The sequence below is a fragment of the Pristis pectinata genome, chromosome 30 (assembly GCF_009764475.1).
Source record: "Pristis pectinata isolate sPriPec2 chromosome 30, sPriPec2.1.pri, whole genome shotgun sequence".
Classification (NCBI taxonomy): Eukaryota; Metazoa; Chordata; class Chondrichthyes; order Rhinopristiformes; family Pristidae; genus Pristis; species Pristis pectinata.
The window spans coordinates 9,111,060-9,135,359 of NC_067434.1; the positions used below are offsets into that span (position 1 = coordinate 9,111,060).

At 40.5% G+C, this 24,300-nt stretch overlaps 1 protein-coding gene across 3 annotated transcripts; it reads right to left on the reverse strand.

The window, feature by feature from the left end:
• Positions 1–716: 716 nt before the first annotated feature.
• On the reverse strand, positions 717–23,349 carry LOC127584738 (annexin A5-like). Of its 3 annotated transcripts, none has more exons than XM_052041654.1 (13): positions 23,248–23,349; positions 23,092–23,126; positions 17,432–17,519; positions 16,379–16,473; positions 13,661–13,774; positions 12,157–12,247; positions 10,280–10,359; positions 8,600–8,653; positions 6,118–6,211; positions 5,736–5,831; positions 3,933–3,991; positions 2,992–3,114; positions 717–2,160 (listed from the first exon to the last, which is right to left on the reverse strand). In XM_052041654.1, exons 2-13 carry the CDS (start codon positions 23,107–23,109, stop codon positions 2,101–2,103), a joined length of 972 nt encoding a protein of 323 aa, XP_051897614.1. In that variant the 5' UTR covers positions 23,110–23,126; positions 23,248–23,349; the 3' UTR covers positions 717–2,100. The 3 variants fall into 3 exon arrangements, with proteins under 3 accessions (XP_051897614.1, XP_051897613.1, XP_051897612.1); XM_052041653.1 differs by having other exon boundaries at positions 23,244–23,349; XM_052041652.1 differs by lacking the exons at positions 23,092–23,126; positions 23,248–23,349 and adding an exon at positions 20,196–20,239.
• Between the last annotated feature and the right edge of the window lie 951 nt (positions 23,350–24,300).

Below are 24,300 nucleotides of genomic sequence, written 5' to 3' on the forward strand. Positions count from 1 at the left end.
CAGGGCTAAACAAACCAAAGCAGAAAGGATATTTGCCCTAGTTGAGTCTAGAAACAGGGATCACCATCTCAGAATAGGATATAGACCATTTATGACTGCGATAGCAACTTTTCTTTATGCAAGGTGCTAAATCTCAACCCTGTATGGCTGTAGAAGCTCATTCATAAGCTGATCTTTATTTGTTAAAAATTTCTGGATAGGAACAGATGTAGGGAAAGCATACAGGAAAATGTTGAGGTAGCTCAGAGGTGATCTGATAAACTGCAGAGCTGGATCCAAGGACCAAATAGCTCACTTTTGATCCCATTGCTTATGTTCATAAATCTCAGTCCATTCCTTTCCCAAATATTGTCAGAATAAATAGACCCAATTTTCTGCTACTCAGGCTTCTTGGTATTTTGGTGCTCCATTATCTTTCTTTTAGACAAGAGGCAAGTTTGACACCTCCCCAATGTCCCTCACTGCATTTCAGCTTCAGACCTTGGTTCCCCACATTCCTCAGCCACACCTTTCCCAGACAGAAGCTTGGGGTAACCAACCTATTACACTTCGTCTACATTCAAGATGCACAGCAGACTGAAGACAAAACCTACCAATGGAATGCTGTACACACAACCTTGACATCTCTTGGTTTAAAAATTGAAAGGATTTGATCACAACATGCTAAAATAACTGGGTGAAACCCACAGGACAGAAAAATAACATGAAGCAGAGAATGAGTGTTAACTCCAGGGTGGAATTCTTTATTTTTCTTTGATAGTAACATTAAAAAGGGATTGATTAGCATATTTTAGAGTCACAGAATAACTACTTTCTGACAATGTGCAATACAACCAAATCACACTTAACCATCTGGGAGAAATTAAAAGCAACATACAAAAATGAAACCACCAATTGCCACAGAAGTATTCTCAAAATTGTTACCTTAATCTTTAGTATGTTACTTCCAGTTTCTCCATTACCATTAATTAAACCCATAACCAGGAGTCAAATTATTCCATCAGGATGTTCTGCATTGTAGCAGTGACTAGGGCTCAGTGGACATGAAAATGTACAAGCCTCTTATATAATAAATACTATGTTTTAAATACCAATCTACTTTTAATATTTTGCCCTAGAAATGTTCAAGGAATGGAAAGAGTAATTTTAAACTCACTCTGCAAGAAAAGGTGGAATGTTTTAAATTAAAATCTTGCTCATTACTTCAGTGGAGAATTAAACCAGATGGGTTCCAATTGTTGGGTTCAAACTGGCTTCCAGCCCCAAAAAGCTGGGGGACAGCTCAGCTATATGGAATTCCTTGATATTCTTGGTAATAAAAATTGCTCCCCATGTGCAGTCTCCTTTGGCAGAGCAAGAAATCTACACTGGAATCATTTTACCACCAGTTTGGATTTTAGAAAATTGGCAGACTCAATTGTCATTACATCTCCATGAGTGGCTTGAGGTTTAGCAAGCAGAGGCCCACATTGCTATCAATTCTGTATTGACAATGTCTTCTGCTGAAGTCTATGTTGAGCAAAATGCAGTGAGGATTGAAGCCATTTCATGTTAGATGCATTGTAGTGTTATTGATTATATTCTGTAAATCACCGATGTAGGACAAGGGTAGTGTAGAAGAGAATATATGAAGCCAAGGTTGCCTCATGAATCATTGCCAAACCAAATGGCATCTATGAACATAATCCACTTAATATGGTCAGTAGCATTTGTAATAAAATCAAATTTCATTTGGAGATGCATCAATTCATAATTTAAATTTATTATCTGAACAAGCATGGTTTCAAGGTATGTTTTGTAAAGCTGGTACTGGTTGTGGAAAATACAAGTTACACAAAACAATTCTATCAAAATGAATTAGTGGGGGTGGAAACATTATCTGAATCTTTGTGAACAATTTAAATATGTGCTTTAAGATTTTACAAATGCATGCAAAACCATCCTCAGTATTGTAATTGAGAGCCTGGTCTTGTTTACTGGAAATATCTAATATTGTAGTTATGCAAAGCAAGATTGTTGCTTAAGCTATATAGAAAGATATGACCACCAAACATTCGATAGTCAAAATGTGTGGTCCATTCTCTAGCTGCAAGGAAATCTTCAGTCATCTCCAGCACAGATCTTCACAAGAGCATCTTTATAGTCTCCACTTGTATCTCCCTGTGGAGGTAAAAATAATAATTGTAGTTTATTAATTTCCTGCTCCATTACCTTGCTTCTGCTGAGTATGGTGCACACAATGGATTACTTCACATCTGTGCTTTTGTTAGTCTTCACATTCACTAGCAAGTCATGAGATACATCATTGTTTAATCCAACAGTCTTCACATTTCCAGAAGCCAGGTCTTTAAAGTGTGCACATATATCATTAAATAAGTTCCTGTACAAAAGCTGGTAGTCATGCACAATTTGAAATGCAAAATAATTCCAGTGTGCTGGCATAGTGCAGACAGGTTTCTGGCAGGTATGAAGATCTCTCAGTGATGCCTCATACCTACCCTAGTAAGTTCAAATAATGAAGCTAATCTTTATTTCCCAACTTAACCTGGAATCTTAAGTAAAAGTTGTTCAATCTTTTAAGTTACTTCTACCTTCAAGGTTTGTGCTTTGTGTAAAAACCATATGAAATCTATCTTTCTGCATTCCCTCCCCTTCACACACATCCCAAATGAACATCTGCACACTTAGCCATGAAATTGTCTGAGGTATTAAACAACCTTTACATTGACATCGCAGACAACCAATTTAGTTACACTTATTCAATTAATTGTAATGCCTTTATGCAAGTTCACACTGATACATTTTTTTTTAAAAATGATGCTGTCCAAGGAGGTTAAGCTAGTGTACTGCACAAGTTACACCAGATCAATGGAATTACATTTGATTTCAAGTGCAAGAGTGCTGAAGAGCATATCCATCCAAAATTGGACAGGAAGTGAAATTTCATTAAATTTTCCTGTCAAGCCTCAAAAGGAAATATCAGTAACATACCACAATTGTAGAGTGGAGAGACTCATTATAGTTGGCTTTGTAAGCAGCTTTGATATCCACCAGATCAATTTCAGAGCGAGACACCATAATTCTCATCAAGGTATTGTCATCTGTGCCAGCCCCCTGTTGAAAGACAAAAATCACATCCTCGGAGGCTAATATTTGGAATAACTCACTTAATCACTCCACCACCCCACCCCAAAACCTACACCAAGGGACATCATGTAGTCAAAAGGAGCCATCCTGCCAAATGTGATCCCACCTATAAAGCATCTGACCAGGTACATGCTCAATTAAGAATGCCTACATTATTGATACCTGATAAGTAAGATCAAAGCCTCCACACCTTTACACTGCTGTCAATAGGTTGGGATTTCTGGCACTGTTCTGACCAGAACCTTAACTCCAAAGATGACTTTATTTAAACTTCTGAAGACAGCTCAAGTGATAAGTACAATGAGGAAAACAAAAGGAAAATACAAAAACAGATTTATCTTGCAAATAGTGACTACATCAGCATTTATACAGATCTTGTAAAACAGTAAAACATTATAAATTCCAGAGTTTACACAGAAGGAAAATTGGAGTATCAAAATTCAGAGGGTAATGGGTGCTGAAGCATGGCAAGGGACAAGTGTTATTGAAGCAAAAGCTAATATAGTTCAGAGCTGGTGAAAGATGCAAGTTGGGATATTTTACACAGTGGGACCTCAGCCACCAAGCGTGTTGAAATTTGGTGGCGTTGCACTCCTTAGGCAGTTGCAGACCCATACTTCTAGAATGCTTTGAGCACTGTTTAAGCAGCTAGGAGCGAGTCATGACAGAAAGCCCAGAGAAACATTTGCAGTGTGAAAAGGAGTTGAAAGGATGCCTAACAGGAAGGCAAGCTTCAGAGCAGGATGCCACTTAGCAAAGGGGTGGATATAACAAATATACCATACCTTCATAGCATTGTAAAGTTTCTCTGCAAAATAGGCTGGTATGTTCTTCACGCATTTGACTAAGGAAAAAGTGATTTATGAAATAAAACCTCTATTGCAAAGTGACAGCAAAACAAAGTAATTGGTGTCAAAACATTGAGATTATTGCTAACAATGCAGGTATTTGCAGAATTTAGTGTGGAATAAAAGTAGAGAAAATAAAACTGGATTGAAAGTACATCCACATGTTCACAACCCCAGGCCAAGATCTCATGCAATCAATTTGTTAGTCACTGTTGTAGTGGGGTGGGGGAAGCAACTACATTCAATTATTACACAAGGTTTCTGCAAATTACAATAAAGTATTGGGGCAAATCAAGCTCCAATGTAGGCAATAGTTCCCTATGGAACTGGTGCTCAATGCTCAGTAAGTTCTTGACCCACATCTGCACAGCAATAGTGGAAGAAAAAACCGCTCTAGGTCAGATGCCGTCACAGTCAATCTCACTGAACACAGCCATTTCAAAAGTGTACTGAGCAATGTGGCCAGTTGCCCTAGCTTTTCACCAGCCATGGGCTTGCCAATGTTCATTTTAAAGTTCAGGTTAATTTATATGTTGTTTTAAAAATGCATTAAACAGATTCAATGCCACTAAGATACAGAATATTTTATGTTTGATAGTCAGAGAGACAATGGAAGTAACTTTAACAGCAGATTGCCAGGGCAAGGCAGTGCCATGCCTAGTTGCCACTCGGCCTGCTCAGCCTTGTGGAAGGGTTGAGTATTGCAGGCCTGCAGAACAGCTCATCCCACAGCTACCCACACTAGCTCTTGCCTGGTTGTGGTTTAAAGCATCAACCAGCATAATGATCAGGAGCTACAGAGCCTTTAAATGACAAACACTGGGGCTTGGCAAAGGGGGTAGGGAATTCCCTGGTCTGAAATAATGTCAATTGAATCTCAAATTGATACATAATGTGTTTCTCCAAATGAATAAAGCCATCAATATCATGAAGAACCTATGCTGCAAAAAGTTTAAGTGCCAAGTCATTAATTGCTTAGCAATTTCAGATTTTAGAAAGCCTGTAACCAAGTATTTCCTCAGCATCCACAGCTGGCATGTGGAACAATTGCTAGGACATTCCTTAATGTGCTTGCCAAAGGCAAATCACTGGCTGTGGCGAGGGGAATTAAACTCTTAAAAGTGGGTGCTTTGGGGTTGAAGAACAAGTAAAAATACCTTGCTCAAATCAGGAACTCCATCCTGGCCTGTGTCTTGCTCAGGAAGGTTCCTCCAAGTCTTAGAAACAGATACTACTTGTGCAGTGAAAGCACACTTGCAGGAACATTCAGTGGAAAATATGAACAGCACAACATAATTTGTTATTTTATTTTTCCTGGCAATTGTGTAGCTTACAACTGCCATGACAATCCACTTTCCAGACACATACAAACGATAATTTGTTTTAAAAACAATGTAATATTTTAGCTTCTATATTAATCATGAGCCTGTCACCAATAATTACAAATTGTGCTTTTGCCAAGAAGTCCAATTGCTACTCAGGTCACCTTAGTGAGAATTAGTAGATTCCATGGATCCCTAGAACCGATACTGACAAAAGGCACTGGTAAAATCACAGCCCTGCTGCAGATCACTAGATTCCCATGAGAGCTCTCAAGGTCAGTAGTGGAAAACTAGTTTGGTGGTAAGAACAATTGCTTCACTGCTGATTGCAAATAGACCACCAAAACTGCAACTAGTAGACTATTCACCTTCCTTGTCTCTCTCTACATCCTTCAGACAGAAACAGTGGAAGCCTTACCAATGGCCAACATAACACTTTGGAGATTTCCTGAACATTCACTTGCAATGCTGTCTTCAAGATCAATGTCATTTATCTTCCGGTACTCATCAAATACTATATGGAAGGAATTAAATAAAAGAGCAGAAAGTTTAAATGTAGGCTAGATTTTAAAACTAGAGATTAGCATTCTTCAAAAGTTCAATAAGTTGTAAAATCACTTTAACTGTAAGTAGTGAATTTCATCCAAATTATTCATTTTAAAGTTAGTGTTACTCAAGTTGCAACTGCATTTGCAGATAGGATGCAAAAATGACAGAACAACAAGCATCTGCCCTCCGAAATATCCGATTTACAATAGGGAACAGATTCAATCTTTGCAAGAAATATTGGTTAATGTTACCTGCTAACAAATGAGGGATGCTCCTGGAACAGAGAATGGCAATGAACTTTTCTTCATCTGTACCCCAGGCATTTTCGCCAGCTTCATAAAGAGCCTTAAAAAGAAAAGAACAGTTTCATCTCAAGTAATGAATCACCCAGCAAGACAATTACTGCTCTCATACAAGTGAGAAACCGCTCAAAGCTCTTACATTTCAGGTGTCTGTGACAATTTTAGTTTTAACATTTTCCCATGAATGTAGCATCCCTCCCAGCTTCAGGTCAATACAATTGAAAGGACTAAAATGTCACCAATATGTCATTGAGTTAACCATTTCAAATATGGTGAAATATACATGTAAAACATTAGGGATGGGCAGATACATTGATATGGTACATTAAAATCTGTGCCCAAGTTCTCTAAACATTAGCCAAGAGCACATCCTTTTGAAAGAAAAGGTTGTGCTCTCAGTAGCTTAGTTTGGGGTGACTTATTGCCCTACATGCTAGGGATTTGGGGGACAAAGGGATGTACCATCCAAGCCCACAGAGGTTCTTTAAAAAACACACCAAATGCACTTTATCTGGGGCATTTTCACAGCCAGGGGGTGTCTAGAAATATGGCTTGCAGGTTTAGTTTGGGTGATTAAGTGTTAACATCCAAGCTGCCATTTAGTCTGGATGGGGAGGCCATCTCTGGAAAACTCTTCCTGCTGTTCCATTTATCTAATGTTCAGATCCAGACCATTAATCCCTTGACATGAAGGCAGTAGCTGAACAAATGAAGTCAATGGGCAACAAGAAGAAAGTTCAATGGTTGAACTTTCACTTCAAAGGAAGATGGGCAGAGATTAATCATCCCATTCCCAGAACATCACTGCAGATGTTCATCAGGAGCAAGTCCTACAAGCACCTTCCACTTGATCAATAATCTTCCACCACAAGGTCAGAAGCAGGAATGTTCATTGATGACAGTGTGATATCCAATTCTATTTACAGCTCCTCAGTAAATAAAGCAGCCCATGCTTGCATAAAGCAAGACCCAATCAACCCATGCCCGAATGCTGACAAGTGGCCAGAAATTTGTGCCTCAAGTGCCAACCAATGACTTCCCACCCCTTTTCTTGACATGCAATGACATTTCCAATGCCAAGACCCCACCATCAGTAACCTTCTGGATGGTGTGTCACCATGACCAAAAACAACTGGACCAGCTACAAACAGCTACAAGAGCAGGTCAAAGGATTGGTATCCTACAGCAAATTGGAATATTGTCACATATACCGAGGTACAATGAAAAGCTTGTCTTGCATACTGTTCATACAGATCAATTTATTACACAGTGCATTAAGGTAGTACAAGATAAAACAATAACAATGCAGAATAAAGTGTCACGGCTACAGAGAAAGTGCAGTGCAGGTAGACAATGAGGTGCAAGGTCATAACAAGGTAGATCGTGAGGTCAAGAGTTCATCTTATCATATTTGGGAACCATTCAAGAGTCTTGTGACAGTGGGATAGAAGCTGTTCTTGAGCCTGGTGGTATGTGCTTTCAGGCTTTTGTATCTTCTGCCCAATGGGAGAGGAAGAGAACGTCCATGGTGGGTGGGGTCCTTGTCTACACTTCATGCTGCCTCAGTAAAGCGGCCAGCATAAGAGTCCATGTTGGGGAGGCTGGTTTCCATGCGCTGAGTTTCTTGCAGTCTCAGGCAGAGCAGTTGCCATACCAAGCCATGATGCATCCAAAAAAAGATGCTTTCTATGACTCAGTTCCTAACACATTTATCATCCACACCACTGGAACACAGCAACTGCAGTACATGTATCTACAAAATGTACTGCAGTTACTCAAACTACTCTGACAGTACCTCCCAAACCAATGGCCTCCATCACCAAGAGAAAAAGGGGCAGCAGATGCTTAGGGATAACACCACCTGCAGGTTTTTCTCTCAAGACATGCAACAGCATAGCTTGAAAATATACTGCCATTCCATCATCACTAATGCAAATCCTGGAACTCACTACTGAATAGCAAAAAAAAACAGCAGCCATTCTAGAAGATTTTAAGGGTAATCAAGGATGAGCAATAAATTCTAGCCTTCTCATGTGATGCCCAGGGCCCAAAATAATTAAACTCCACAAATCTAGCAGGTTTGAGCAAGTAGAATAATTCAATTTTTATGAAAATTATTTCTTCAATTTTACAGAATAGTTAAGTTGCTTTATCACTAAGAAATCCTGCTCAACACAAATTAAAGACTAACTGGTATTTTAAAGTATTATCTAACTGACTACAATTTAACAAATCCCCATGAGAACTGCCCTTTTCAATGCACCACATACCCACACAAAAAACAGTTACTGTTGTCTCTTCAAGGACCACACTGTCTACATGTTCCTGCCCAGACCTGCTAGGATTTTTAGGCAAAAGCTCGTGTTGTACTGTTAAAGACAGGAGACTGCAATAGGAAGCAAGCTGGGTCTCTGCAATTGTCACTCCTCACCTTTGCATCCTCTTCTGCTTGAGATCGATCAGCTTCAGCGTCATCTCTGTTACCCTAAAGTTTTAAAACAAAAAGCATATATTTAACCCTCTTGCTTTGCTTATTTAAAATAGGAATTAGTGGCATTAATGACAACTAGAAACTAAAAGGGCAGAAAATGGATTTAGCCGATGACCCATTGATTCTAGGATTACTGGGCAAGACGACCAAGATACAGGTAAGTAACTTTCTCTTAGGGTCCAGTGTTACACATAACAGCTCCCATTCCATAGGCAGCACTGATGCTTCATGGTAAAGACCTCTAAACTGAGGGAGATATTTAATAAGACTTGCATATCTTTACGATGCAAAAATAATGTTTTGGTAACCTTCCACACTAGGTGAGTGAAAGGACATGATTATTGCAATGGGGGTGGAAGAAGATAATCAGGATGCAGTCACTGTCAACTCTTAGGCTGTATAATCTCTGCAAGGATAGAGCACCCAAACAATACTAACTTCCAAACTGGACCTCAACTACTGGCAGGAGTGGGGGCTGGGAGAGATGGACAGTATAGTGGTGGGAGAGAAGAATAGCTCAGACAGACATTACCAAGCTCACTTTTGCACAAAAGATCCAAACTATGCAGATGATCCTATAGGTAGAGAACCCAAAGAGCACTTAACAAGAATTTCCTAGACTAACACAAGTTGATCTTTACTTCTGTGGTACACAATTTTTGCAGCGATAGCCAGACTCACAATCCAGATCAATTCTGCAGGATCATGAGCAACGTTTAAGTGGTAAATCCATGTAGTTAGACTCATTTCTTGCTCCTTCATTCACTGACCACTGCCCCCACCCCACCTAATCAGGCCCATGCTCCATCAGTACAGAGCTAGGATATGGACCTGGATCTGTATTTGGGCCCAGCAAAGTACAAACAGATGGGCTTGCAGATCCAGGAGGGCCAAGGACTAGGGAATGATGAGCACAAGGCAGACCAAACCATCTACCTTTGCAATGGTTCTGCACCACAACTGTAGTTCACTACACCAGCACAACTATAGTGCCCCTGACTCAGACTTGACAGGATCAGCACAAACTGGAGACTACAGATGCTAGAATCTCAGCATAAACTGGCTTTCTGTAGAACCCTCAATCCAAGGCAAAGCAGAGGTCTTAAAGCAGCATCTTTCCACTGTCATAAATGAGTAAAGGGAAAATTAAAGCTTTACTCACATCAAAACCATTCCAGCTAAAGAATATACAACTCGTGAAATGATACCTTGCAAATACTTGAAGGTTTTGAAGTTCAAGGTGCTCCAAGGCACCTCCTAGAAACATAAAATTAATGCCAAATCAAAGGTTCTGCAGATGCTGTTTATACCCAGGTCAGTAACTCCTTCCACAGATGTTAATCTTTCATGTTGAAGGCCCTTGTTGGAAGCCTTTGTCTCTGACCCAAAATGTTAACTGCTTCTTTACTGATCTCTTGAGCATTTACAGCTTTTCATATACAAAGTGAATGGACCTTTGTGATGTCAAGGTCAAATTTGCCACTTGGATTAAATTAAACACATTTTCTTAATAGTTAAACTTGATGCTGTTAACTGTGCAGAAGATATAGCAACTCCTTACAAAAACTGTAGGAAGATTAACTACTCAGGGATTCAACATGAACTAAAAAAAGTTAATACCTGAACTAGGGAAACCAGAACTCGTTGAAAGTAGCCTGATGTGTCAGAGGTGATATCCTCCTCCAAATCTGATTCAAAGTCTAGAGGAAAAAAAAGATAAAGTTATGAAAATCCTCAAAAGTTACCAAACTGACAAGTAATTATCTCAAATGTGGGTTTTTACTGCTGTTTTATTAAGCACAGCACCCAGGTTTTTTGTTTTGCATGCAAGGCGATTACTGACATGTATTCTAGGTAGGCTGTTGGCTTAAATGAAAGCAAATTAGGTATTTGTCCAAAAAATGACAGAGGCTGGAATTTACTAGAAGCAGATTCTGAGTGTTAAAAGTTAAAGTTATCATTGGATGGAAATTCACAAGGGGAAAGAGTAGTGCATGGATGTAGTAAAGTGAAATCAGGTGGAAGGCAGCCTGGTGTAGTGGTTAGTGCAATGCTATTACAGCACCAGCAACCTGGGTTCAATTCTGGCCACTGTCTGTAAGGAGTTTGTACGTTCTCCCCGTGTCTGCATGGGTTTCCTATGGGTGGTCCGGTTTCCTCCCACATTCCAAAGACATACATGTTAGGACATTGTGGGCACGCTATGTTGGCGCCAGAAGTGTGGCAACACTTGCAGGCTGCCCCCCAGAACATTATGCAAAAGATGCATTTCACTGTGTTTTGATGTACATGTAACTAATAAAAATCTCAAAGTAAACAATGAGATAGACTATCAGAAACTGGCCTCTTGCTCCGATGGGAAGATAGGAACATGAAAGTTGTGGAGTAAATATTCAAACGAATTAAAATTAAATAGGAAGAGAGAAATTGAAACTAATTAAATGGGCAAGTTTAACATCAACCAGCAAGCATTTCTGCTTGGAATGGGCTGGGAGAAGGAAGGTGGGAGTAAAAAGCTATAACAAGAGACAGCTCAAGCCAATAACTACTGTCAAGGAAATTTGCAGTCCTTATTCCAGTACAACTTCTGGGTACAAAGTCACTACAGCTCAAATACTCAAGGGCAAGTCAGTCAGTCACCTTGAGGGGCAACAGACACAAGGTAATTATTTTGCAGAACCCAAGAGAATAGTAGTTATTCTAGTGCCAAAAACAAAAACAAACTTCTGTACCTTGTCATGTTACATCATGATTCATGACAAGACTGTAGCAGTCAGTCATCCAGGATTCAAAGTAGGAGTTTTCAGGTAGGAGTGCTGAGACTGGTATATCAAAGGCCATGATCAACCAGCTTATGGCAGAAGCAGGAATCAAACCTGGGATTTTGCTACAAGATTTATGATGCAAAATATTGGCATTCATTCTGAATGCAAAAAAAAAAACACGCATCTCAGTATTACTTCAGACATTTAGTCACTTCTCCTGTACTCACATCTTCTCTTAACCAAAAGAGTACCAGAAGATTAAAGTCAAAATATTGTCATATGCACAGGTGGAATAAAAAAATACACATATACACAGGTGCAATGAAAAAAGCTTACTGCCAGCAGCATCACAGGCACAAAGCATCATATAGCAGCATTCACAAGAAAAAAATTATACACAATTTTAGCAAGAAAGAACACAATTAGAACAAAAGTCTATTTTAGTGCAAAGTGATCATAGTGTTGCTAAACTGTAGTAGTTAGGGTTTTGCCAGTTGGTTCAAGAACTGAATGGTTGAAGGGAAGTAGCCGTTCTTGAACCTGGTGGTGTGGGACTTCAGGCTTCTGTACCTCCTGCCTGACGGCAGCTGCAATAAGATAACTTGGCCTGGATGGTGGGAATCTTTGATGAAAGATGTTGCTTTTTAGATGATAGATACATTTTCACAGTTGATTAGATTTCATTTATAGCTTCCAGTACCCATAGTGTTTGGACAATAAGTATTAGCATACCTTCTTTATAAGCTGCCACAATCTGCCGAATTTGTGCATTTCTGCGAGATGCTAAGATTTCAATCAGGACATCCTCAGATGTCCCAGCACCCTGTTGAGGAAAGCAAAATTCAATTAAGAAGTTATACTCTAGTCTGAGACAAAATATAGCAAATCATGCATTCACCCCACACAAATGTACATAGTTTTACACTGGAAATACAAATTGGGACACTCCCAAATACCCATTCTCCACATTGTTAGCATCAATACACAAATTGGGATTGTATTTCAGACCAGATGTTAAAGGCATAAACCTCACTGGGGTACTGCTTGGTTTCCATTACCCATGGTTACTATCTGCCTTGGAGGTTTGAAACCTCAGCTCTTGCATTGCCCTATTTTGAAAATCCTGTTAATGCCAATAGTCTGCAGACATCGCCACCCTCTTACATATGGGGTAGGGGTTAAAAATGAGAAAGTGGGTCAATGCATGTGTCAGCTTTTGACAAGGGCTCAATTAATCTCAGTCTGGAGGGGCTACAGAGGATACTGTATAGTTCCATCCCAGGCAAAATCCTGGTCAAAGTTGAGGGGTCTAGATAGGTTGGCTACAATAGGCAGAGGAATTCCACCCCCCCCCCCCCCCCCCCCCCCCCCCCCCACCCAAAACATAGAATGGTTGCATTCTGGAACACAATGCCTGAGGTAGTCAAGACAGGTACCACCACATTTTAGTATCTAGATGAGCACCTGAATTATCAAGGCATGGAAAACTACAGACTGGGCTGGTAGATGGGATTAGTGTGAATGGAACAGTGGGCTGAAGGGCCCATTTCTGTGCAATGACTTTATCGCAACCATTGGCACTTCTCCATATTTCCTCACCAAACTTTCAGAACAGTAAAAGATCTTATTAAATCCCTCTTCAATGACCCACCCTTATTCCAAAACTGTCCCCATTTCTAGAATTCTCAACCTGAAGGGAGCATACTCCCTGCATCTAGCCCATCAAGACTTCATAAAACATCCTCTTCTGATCTGGGGACTGAAGAAAGGTCGTTGAAGCAAATGAAGGTGTTTGGGCCTAGAGTATTGCCCCAAGGAATTCTTGTCCTGGGGTTGGGATGATAGAAATCCACCAAACACAACCTCTGCAAGGCAACACTACCTGTTGGGAGTGTTTGCCCCTGGATGCCCACAAGCTTCAGTTTCACCAGTGCTCCTCACTGCCACACTTGGTCAGACACTGGCCTGATGTTGAGGGCAGTCATTCTCACCTCACCAATTCAGCTTTTAGAGTTCAGACCAAGGCTGTGATTAGGTGTGGTGCAGAGTGATCCTGGCAAAACCAAAACTGGGTTTTGCTGGGCAAGTGGCACTTGACAGCAAAGTCAACACCACCTTCCATCACTTGTTGTTGATGGAGAACAGAAGTCAGAAGATTAGCTGCATTGGGTGGGTTCCAGTTTGTGTGAACAGGACGTACTTGGCTAATTGAAAACAGAAGTAAAATTCCAATTACCTTCAAGGCATCATGCAATTCCTTGGCATCATAGTGATCGGGAGGGAGCATGAGAGCAACAATCAGTGACTCAAACTTCCCTGATAGTTCAGACTTCAGATCATCAACCAGGTCCTATAGAGTAAATAGGATAGATTAGTACTGTGGTAATGACAACCGTAATACCTCTGACCTAATGACATAAAACACTGCAAACAATCCAATTCAGATTTTCTCATCCAGTTATATTCCATTTTACCTTCAGAAGGTTGTAAAAATGTAGTACTTTTGGTGCTCCTTCTCTTCTACTGAACTACAAAAGCATTAACTGAATTTCCACCTCCCCCAGCTAAGCACGACAACCACTATTTCCACGAGATTTCATGTCACTGAAAATTTTGCAAGGGACTTCTGCAAGCAATCAGTGCATGATGCAGTTTATGTCAGAGTTGGAGGATGAGATCATTCCAGGTGCAATACTTCAATCTGAGAACTGAAGGGGAACTTGGAGCACAGTGCTGGTAGCCTCAATTTTCCCTACCTCCAGTGGGCCACCTTACCATCCCATCACCCAGTGCATTAGTCCCCTAGGATTCCATTGTCCTCACCCAAGGTGGTGTGCATTTAAACTTAAAAAAAAAGGTGCATTTCCAACTTGGTTGCATCCTGGGCCTCAGCTGCAGTGGTGATAGTTTGGCAGGATGGACGTGGGGATAGAAGTTAGGATGGGGCTTACTAGAAATACCAAACTTCTTACTTCAAGTCTTGTATTCAGGGCACTTTGAAAGATCCAAGCCAATGCTTTAGAACAAAAACACAACTGTACAAAGATAAAGTTCTAATTCTACTTACAACCCTGCAAGTTTTACTTCCACTAATGTTTGGAAAATTTTAAACTGCAAATATTGTGCCTTGTATGCCTTTGTAAAGTCTTGTAAAGAACTCAATTACATTCAGCTGTATTCTTTCAAAACTATGGGGAAGAGAGAACATTCTTTAAAGCAGCACATGTTCACTCATTTCAGAACCAGCTTCACAAACTTTTATTCCATTCTTTCAGGTGACATGCTAGGCTGCAGCTGTCATTTACTGAAATGTCAACTGCCTTGTCTACAAAGGAGACAGGCCAGTCCTTCACCCAAGCACAATGCAAGCCTCCAACGCCATGTATTGATCGTCCTCAAAAAATCTATAATTCGTTACCTCAACCATTCTGTGATGGCATTTATATTCACACTTCTGAGAAGTTTCTGCAGAATTCCCTTTAGATCAACAGTGCCTGGTTCTGCCATTCAAAGACATTTTAAATTGAAGCATCAAAAAAGTCACCTCTCCTTTCTAAACCCATCCCATTCAGCTTTTCCAACAATTGTGAACATGCATAAACTCCAGTGCCTCCATAATCCTTAGAAAATGACAATCCAAAATGCACATGGTACAATGGTTTAATCATTGTTCCACAGGTCCTTGCCTTCCATCTCACCAGTCTCCACTTTCAATGGATTCCCTTTTGCAATTTCTGCCAGCTCCAACAAGATTCCATCACCAGACATGCATTCCCCTTCAGTACTTTGAAAGAATAATTGCTCCCTTCACGACTCTCCAGTCCACTCTGTCCCCACATACCACCCCATCTCATAGCACTCTCCTACATAAATCACAGGAGATGCAACAGCTCTTCTCTTGCCATTATCCAGGGATGGAATGACTTCTAGGTATAGCAGTGATTCATTCGCATTTCTCCCAAATCTAATGTACTGAATTCAGTGGTCACAATGTGGTTATCAACAATGGAGAAACCAAATGCAAATTGTGCGATTACTTTGTCGAGCACCCACGTTCAGATTTGTTGGAGTGACACCCAAATTTAGAGTTGCCTTTTAATTCTCCATCTCACTGACCACCTGTACTGTAACAAAGTCCAATGCAAGCTTGCTAAACATGTCATCTATCTAGGCACACTGCAGTCTTAAGGACTAAAATGAGATTCTAACTTCAGGTAGCACTATCAGAACTGTCTTTGTGCTCACTTTTTTTTTTTTAAAAAGTGTACAGCAGAGCAGATTATACATGTCCCACTGCATTGCCATTAATGAATCACAGACAGCAGCATAATATGCTTTCAACTGCTATTCCAGTTACCCCTCATTCCCACCATTCCATCCATACCTCCTTACTTTCTTTGCCACTGAATTTTTTTTTGCTATTTCCCAGTTCTGAAGAGGAGTCTCAGACCAGAAATGTTAACTATTTCCATCCACAGATGCTACCCAAGCATTTCCAGCTATGTTTGCATTTCAAACTCGCTCAGCATCTGCAATTTGATTTTTCTGATCATTGTCATCTCAGGCTTAATTCTTTCCTTTAAGAAATACACACTTTTAAAAATAAAATTTGCTGATTAATCAGGTCGTTTACCCATTTGTATTCCTACTGTACCTCTAATTTACATTCCTTTGATGCATTGCCCATGGTAAATTCTTCTGCTGAATTAAGATTCGACAATGTCAATGCACTTGAGTTTATTAGTCAGGCTTTAAAATAGTTACAGTACCAAATTAAAAATCTATAGTCAGCCATCCAAAAATTAAAATGTTTGCATGCAACCATTTCATTAAACAGCTGACCAGTTGTATCTGTTGTAATGTTCACCTCCATGGAATTTCCTCTGCACCAAGGATTACAAGTTAGTGTCAGTACATACAGAGAGTTATGAAACAGTGGTTGATTATAGTTTACCTTCCCAACCACAGTTTTATAGCCACGAATAATTTGCTGCCGCTGGGCATTACTTCTCTGTGTCAGTAGGTCCAATATGACATCTTCATCAGTTCCTGCCAACAAGTACAAGTGTTTTAAGATGCACTTGCAATTTGTACTGAACAATCACTCTAGAATTAATTGCCCAAACTTTATGTGCATTTACATACAATGAGTGCCTTTTGAGCCACTCAAGAATTACTGTTATAAAGAAAGTGTAACCTTATTGTGGAGGTGTTATTCAGACTTGAGCAGAGGAGCTTTAACTAGCACCTGGCTTGACTACACCTATGCTCTGTTGTCAATAGATGCTGGCTTGTTTCATTTTCCAATACCAACTCTCGCTTGGAGTGCAAATGTTCCATAGTATGCAAGTCAACAGGTTTCCTTTGAGGCACTTGAACACCCACCTTTAACGTTGAAAGTATTAGATGAGTGTCCCTGAAGCAATTGCTAAAGATGCAAAAGAGCTTTCCTATTCCACTCTTGGATGTAATATTTATTGGGCAATTTCCACCTGGAATCCATTTGTGAAAGTGTCTACCCATAGCTGTTTAATGAGACATCAAGCTAAACAGGAAAGATATTGGTATAATATCTAACTCTGAACAGATTAGCAGAAGATCCAATTGGTCTTAGCCATTCAAACAAAGCTGAAGGCTCATTACATACTAAATGCAACTTGGGCAATTTTTTTAAAAAACTGCTCTACCTTCCCCTCAAAACCAAACTATTCAGTTAGAAAGTTCTTGCATTTTAATCTATGGTTTTGAACAACATAATAAAAATAAGGAATTCAGGAGGGGAATTATTACCCAGAGATTAGCAAGTTCAAGGCTCAGTATATTTCTATAAATATAGAAGGTGCACTGATGGGCAAATTAACAAGTGGGATAACACAGAATAGATCTTATCAACAGGGCAAGATGCAGCGTGTGGAGCTTAAACACAGGCTCTGAGCCAAACAACATCTCATGACACTAGTTCACTGTACACAAATAAAGCATCATAAATAACACATTGTTTCTTTACCAAATCCCTTCATGGCCTTGTGAAGTGTCTCAGCATCTTGATTGGCATCAAAATCTGGAAAATCATGGATTGTGCCTCTGGTCCTTCCCTAAAAACAGACCAACTATTAAAATGTTGCATCTTAAAGTAAAGTGATTCTGAAAAGAACACCACAACACAGGTCAAAGCACAAAGTCTCCAATACCACCTCAGCACTTTGTCTATTCGGTAACCCGAGGCGTAATACCGCACAAAGTTCCCAGATGTAATCCTTAACATGCAAGATATTTACTGCTCCCAAAAGGTGATGCAAGGGTAAGTATAACATTGATGGTTACAAAATCAGCTTCTCTATCCAGTACCCTATGTTTGGATATTAGTGAAGATAGAACACAAGCTGGCCCTACTCCTTTCCAATCAGCAACCAACATCAAAACAGCCTGTTACACTTGTGAACCTACCCGAATAACAGACATTTGGGCAAGACTCCAAATGGCAAGCCTTTGTTTTGTTTTAAATTTTACTCCAGCTCAAAACTTAGTCCTAAAGACATTTATTAACTCAAGGGTTTTACAAAAATACAAAATGCTGGAACTACACAGGTCAGGCTGCATCTGTGGGAAGAGAAATAGAGTCAATGTTTCAAGTCAAAGACACTCATTAGTGGAGAATCAAAACAAGTTCTATCTCAAAGACATCACAGCAAAAGTTTGGGGGGGGGAGAGAAAGGAAAGAAGAGGGGGCTGATTAATAATTCTGGGGTTCATGTGCACAATGTGTATTTGGAATTACTCCACACCCAGAGTACAGCCTTCATAGTGGTAATAAAGCAAACAGGTCTAAAATATTTCAACATGGCATTAAAAATCAAGTCAATGTTACACTACATACAGTGTCCCTATGGACCTGTCAGCTGTCATAGATGAAGGCAGTCACAGATGTTAGAAGGTTGCATCATAGGGTAAATCACAGGATCAAAGATCCCAGGCTTATGGATACAGCACCTTAGAACCCACATTCAAACTCTTCCACTATGTGGAAGAACTGCTGTGCTGCCTGAGAAGCATCTTTAAATTGACGCCAAAAGTTCTAAAGTCCTATTTGAGGTCACTGGCTTAACCAAGCAGGAATAACAAAAACAAATGGGAAAATAAAACTGCAGATGCTGCAAGAGCTCAGTTGATTAAGCAGCATCTGTGGAAAGAGAAACCAATTAATGTTTTGGGTCAATGACCCTTCAAGAATTCCAAGGAAGGGTGATTGATCCAAAACATTAACAGGAATCACACACACCCATTTATTTCTGATAACAGCCCCTGTACTATAATTGAAGGGTGCATGCAAATATTAAACACATGTTGGTTGGTAAAGTGTACCAAGTGCTTCATCTCCCCATTTTGGACACTGTGATGTGCATTAACTTGTTATTGTGAATGGGTAGCGTTTTCTAATGTTTGTGCAGTGTGCCATCTGCAACATCCAGACCCAAGAGTGTTCAGCAGAGTCTATGAAGCATTCCATCCAACAACTTTCAGGTACTAATTAATTATCCAAGTGTCAAAGTGAAATCATGCGAGTCCCAGTCTGGGGAGCTGATTGCATTGAAACATGTTTACTAGTCGGCAGCTGCTATCCAGGCAGAGGTCAGTATGTGAATGCAAGGGTGGTGGGTTTATGGAATGAGCTGCCAGGTACAAATACAACGTTTAGACTGGTACGTGGTTAGGAAATGTTTACAGGGATACGGGCCAAATGCAAGCAAACAGAACTAGCTCAGACAGGCACGTTAATCAGCATGGATGAGTTGGGCCAAAGGGCCCGTTAACGTGCTGTACCACTCCGAATATTGGAGCTGGAGGTCACTGACGGTCCGTGGCCGGAGTGAAGACTCCGTCGTGGGGGTCGCTCACGACTTGTTCTGCCTGAGCTTCAGCACCCATGGCAGGTCCCGATGCCGCTGCAGTCGAGCAGCAGGGCGGAGAGACAGACGATGGTGAGCGCGCAGTCAACGGGGGCGCGCCTGGCCATTAAAGAGGTTCGTTTTGGAGTTTCAGTAGACACTTGCACCGAAGCCACTGACGGCAGGGCACGGGGAACGGGCAGGGCACGGTGCAGGAGGCCGGGATAACACAAGCCCTCCCCACCCTGCAGACCGGCGAGAGTCGCCGTAGGATCAACGCTGTCACTGCCGACTTCCGCCACGCCCATGCGGCGAGCGGACAGACTCTCCGCTGCCTTGTGCATGTGATTCAGTCCAATGCAGCAGTTCCTGCTCCCAGTCACAAGGCAGCAGCTCAAGCCCCGCGCCCATTTACTACAGTCAAACAATATACCGATTAAAAGTTGTACTTTTACCACTTTAATCCCATTGCTGCACCGAACAGACCCGTTTAAAAGTTTTGTTTTGTGCATTTTGTGGGACCTTGGGCTGTCAATTTGGGCTCCGAATTGAGAGCAGGGATTCCGCACTAATTGGAGGCTGCAGCCAGAGGTTCGGGTTGAGATGTGGACGCCAAGGGCTGAAGGTATCCAGAGCAGAACGCCCGGAGACTGTGCCTCTGGCAGGTTATGACAAGCTCCCAGGTACTAGTACTTCGTTAGCTGCAAAAGGCACTTAAAAAAAATCAAGTCAACCCTTTCCTAAGTAATCTATTGATGTTACTGCTTCAAGTAAAATAAAATCCCCAATGTTGTGAAAACTAAGACCATCATTTTGGCTACAAACTGTTTTCTAGCCATCACCTCCATCCCGGATCATACGGCCAAAACTGTTCAAACTTGATACCTTCTCAATCAAGATGAATTCAGACTCCATGATCTTCATCAGCACAGCAGCTCACCAACAAAGACAGTGCTCCTAGAGCAAAAAAAAACAAAACTGCTGGAAGAACTCTGAGCTGAGTGGCATTTGTGGAGGCAAAGGGATGTTTTACCTTTCAGGTCAAGACCCTGTAGCAGGACAATGTTGAGGGAAGATAGCCAATAGACAGAGGTAGTGAGAGGGAAGAGGGAGATTGGTTGGTAGGCAATAGGTGGGTGCAAGAATGATGAGCAGGATGGAGCCAGAGCTCTTCCAGCAGTTACTTTTGCTCCCAATTCCAGCATCTGCAGTCATTTGTCTCCATACTATGCTCCTATATTGGATCAAACCACGGTTTGGTCCATTGTAGATTAGACCATACCTTACAGAAGTTAGTCATTTAATACTTGCCCATTACACTAACTCATACCACCTCATCCATTCAACCTTGCACTCATGAAGCACATTTACTCTTTAAAATCAAGCAGTCACATCTTTCCAGGAAGACAGCTAAAGTGACCCAACCCTCACTCAGTTATGCAACCCTTCTGCCCATTTTTGTAGGACCTTGCTGTGCATGTCAATTTGGGCTCTAAAGTGAGAGCAGGGATTCCACACTAATTGGAGGCTGCAGCCAGAGGTTCAGGTTGAGATGTGGACACCAGGGCTGCTGGTATCCAGAGCAGAGCCCCTGGAGACCATGCCTCTGGCAGGTTATGACAAGCTCCCATGTACTAGTACTTCATTAGCTGCAAAACCCACTATGATTCAAGTCAGACTTTGTGCACACACAGATCACTAAACAAGACTGAACACTTCTCTCCTCAGTACACAAGTCATCCTGGAGCCATCCACACTCTGGGGACAAATCAAGCAGATCCCCAGCTTGCTTTCTCTTGTTATTCTGAAGAGATAATTGCTACAAGATCCCATAGGACAAATAGTGCCAATATAACTCAACAATCCAAATATGACAGACTACTTACCAACCACTTGAGCTTCTAAAGTCACCACCCTCAAAGATAAAAAATATTTCAGGCAATCAGCTTGTACACAATACACTGCATAGCCCGTCTCCAGTTTGACAGATGTTAGGACCTTGGTACACCATCCCCAAGTCTACCCTATGACAGAGATAACCAACTATTTCTTGCTCCTGTAGATTGAATGTATACAAGTAAATCTCCCAATTTCTTTTTGAAAGTCATTATTGAATCTGCCTGAAGTTTTGACATACAGTCCAGATCACAACTACTTGCTACTCTTAAAGTGTCTGCATTACTCTGGCCTGAGTACATTCATTAAACAAAGTTTTTTTGATTACTATTCTCCCAGCAGCAGAAATCATCAAGCAAGCTCACTGACCCAAGAACCTTGGACATTGTGTAGTTAAATGGCAGACTCCAGAGAATTCACACAACAAGCAACAATTCTAGAGGTTCAGCTTCACACTTTGGAAAATAAAAGATTGTTCTTGATATTTGATGATTACTCCCAGTTAGGAGTGCTGGAATTAGTGGATTTGTAGCTCATTGTCCATAAACATTTCTAAAGTCTAAAAATATTAGCACCATAAATCAGGCTTTCTCCACATTTTATAGAAAAATGTATTTTTACCAGCTTGCAATTAAATAATTCAATCCACATTTGGGTTTACAGTTATCAGGCAGCTTTGATTAAAAGCAATATGAACAAAATCCACAGCTCTCTAGTTGCAAACTGCCTGGGAAGTGTGCTGGAGCTATTAAGTTAAATAGCATTTGGGGAAACATTAATTGTTGCTTTCAAGTCATTTGCTAAAAATGCAGCAATTCCACGCGTTTCATGACACATCGAGCATTTCCTACTTCTATTTCAGACCTCAGCATTTTGATTAAGCTAGATCTCAGTTACTATGTAAACATCTGAAGCAAAGAAAATCCATGGTGTGGGTAAAGATAGAGGCATGAATACATTCTTGATCTTATCCTAATTCATCTGACTGCACCATTTACTGCCCTTATACTGAAAGGCAAAAGCAGAAACAGTTAGGCATATCCTGCCACTGACAGTATTATTGAAAACTTAAAGAGTGGAAGGTCATTGACCAAAAAAAACCTTAACACCTAAACTGAATTTTCAATAAAATCACCAGTTTTCCCTCCCCCAATGTTGGGGGAGACAACAGTGGGAAAATATCCTTAGATATTTTATTCTGAAGTATTTTGGGCAGTGGCCCAACCACAGGCTTCCCACTGTTTTATACCAGGCCATTTGCTAAAGGTTTCTTTATACAAAGCCCTGCTAATACTTTGCCCCCAATTCGTCAGCAAACATACTGCTAGGACAGAGTGCAAGGAGAATAAACTAGTTTGGCAGCAACAGTGGTGTGGGGTGAAAGGCTAATTATGGAGCCTGTGTCACTTAGTTTCTACAAGATTTAGTTAAAACAAAATCAAATACAGATCCTGCCCATACGCAACAAACAATTAAGGTTATACTCAACACGTTTTTATTGTGTTAGCATAATTATTCCGTTGAAAGGGAAATAACCAGATGACTCTTATCACTGCATCTTGACATCATGCAAGTCGTTTTCTATAACATTTTTAAAAGAACCTTGCTTTGCAAGCTTAACTTAATAATATAAAAATGATGACACTCTATTAGCATCTTCCACTCAAGTGGAAGTAGTAATGGTTGCTTTCAATTAGGAACGTCAATAGCGGCTGCATTTGTCTGTAATATTATAGTAATTTTTTTCTGGGAATTAGGTGAAACAGTTGAACGTAGTAAAAGAGCAACGTGTAGCAACACTACGCCTACCAACAGCTGATGAATCACTACAGACCAGCACTACCCAGGCTGCTATTTCTGACGACTAAATTCTGATTAAACTTACCACGCCTTTGGCTGCCATAGTTCAGTAAAAGAAATCTGTTTTAAAACAAAAAAAAGATAATTTACTGTAGCTCCGCCAAGTTTCTTGAAATACTTCAATAACACTTTAACATGATATAACCAAATAAGACATTAAATAATGCTCAGACAAACCTACTACAGAAATATTCTCAATACAGTCTTCTGCTCACAGAAACTCGAGAGGGAAGGCCGGCCTTTTCTCCGAGGAAAGACTCTGGAAGCTGCTTATGGATTGGTGGAGAGATTGGAAACACATTTAAATAATTTAGTCATAGAAAAGAGTTAGCCTATGAGAAGCTACTAATCCAAAAACTTCGTGGGTGCAGGTAAAACCAGCACCGAACTATGCTATAGTTATCGAATAATTCAGGGGACTAAAGGTGGAACAGTTTCCCCAGCAACCACCATCTCTGAGACAGAGACTAAAAACACGATGTGCCAGACCTGAAACGTTTGCAGCTCTACAATAGAGAGAGGAAAAGCGAAATATTATCCTTCCTTTGATTGACCTCACACATCCCACAATATGTTATCAGCCTCTGAGATAAACTAAAGCCTAAAATCATCATATGACCTTTTATTTAATGTTTTTCATTTAGCCATGATATATTCTTCTTTGAAGGAAATATATAAACTCACCCCATATTCACAGCACAGAATCAGATCATTCAGTTCAACAGATCCGTACCAGTGTTTAAATATGCACAAACTCCATCATCGTTTCCTATTACTTTCCCCCTCGTAATGTGACTTTGCTTCCCTTAGTTCAGTTCCCAGATTGGGAATAAAAATAGAGCAGTGATGTTACAAGCCTAGTCATTCAAACTGCCTGTACTAACGATCTGAGTTCAAATACCACAATAGCAGCTATGGATGAGTAATGGTGATCATGAAATTACCAGATCTTTCCAAAACCTATCTTGTTTGTTAATGTCCTAAAGGAAGGAAATATGCTACCATTGTGTCCGATCTGGTTTATATGGAACATAAGGCCCACAACAGAGTGGTTAGTTCTTAACTGCCCTCCAAAATGGCCTAGCAAGCAATTAGTTATACCAAATTACTTCCCATGAAGTATAGAATAACATTGGTTGGAATAAACTCAGTATCAACTAAAGCAATGGATTTGGATATGACAAGTGTAAACCTTGCCCAGTTTTTTTAGGAAAGTTCCCTGAGGATCCTCATG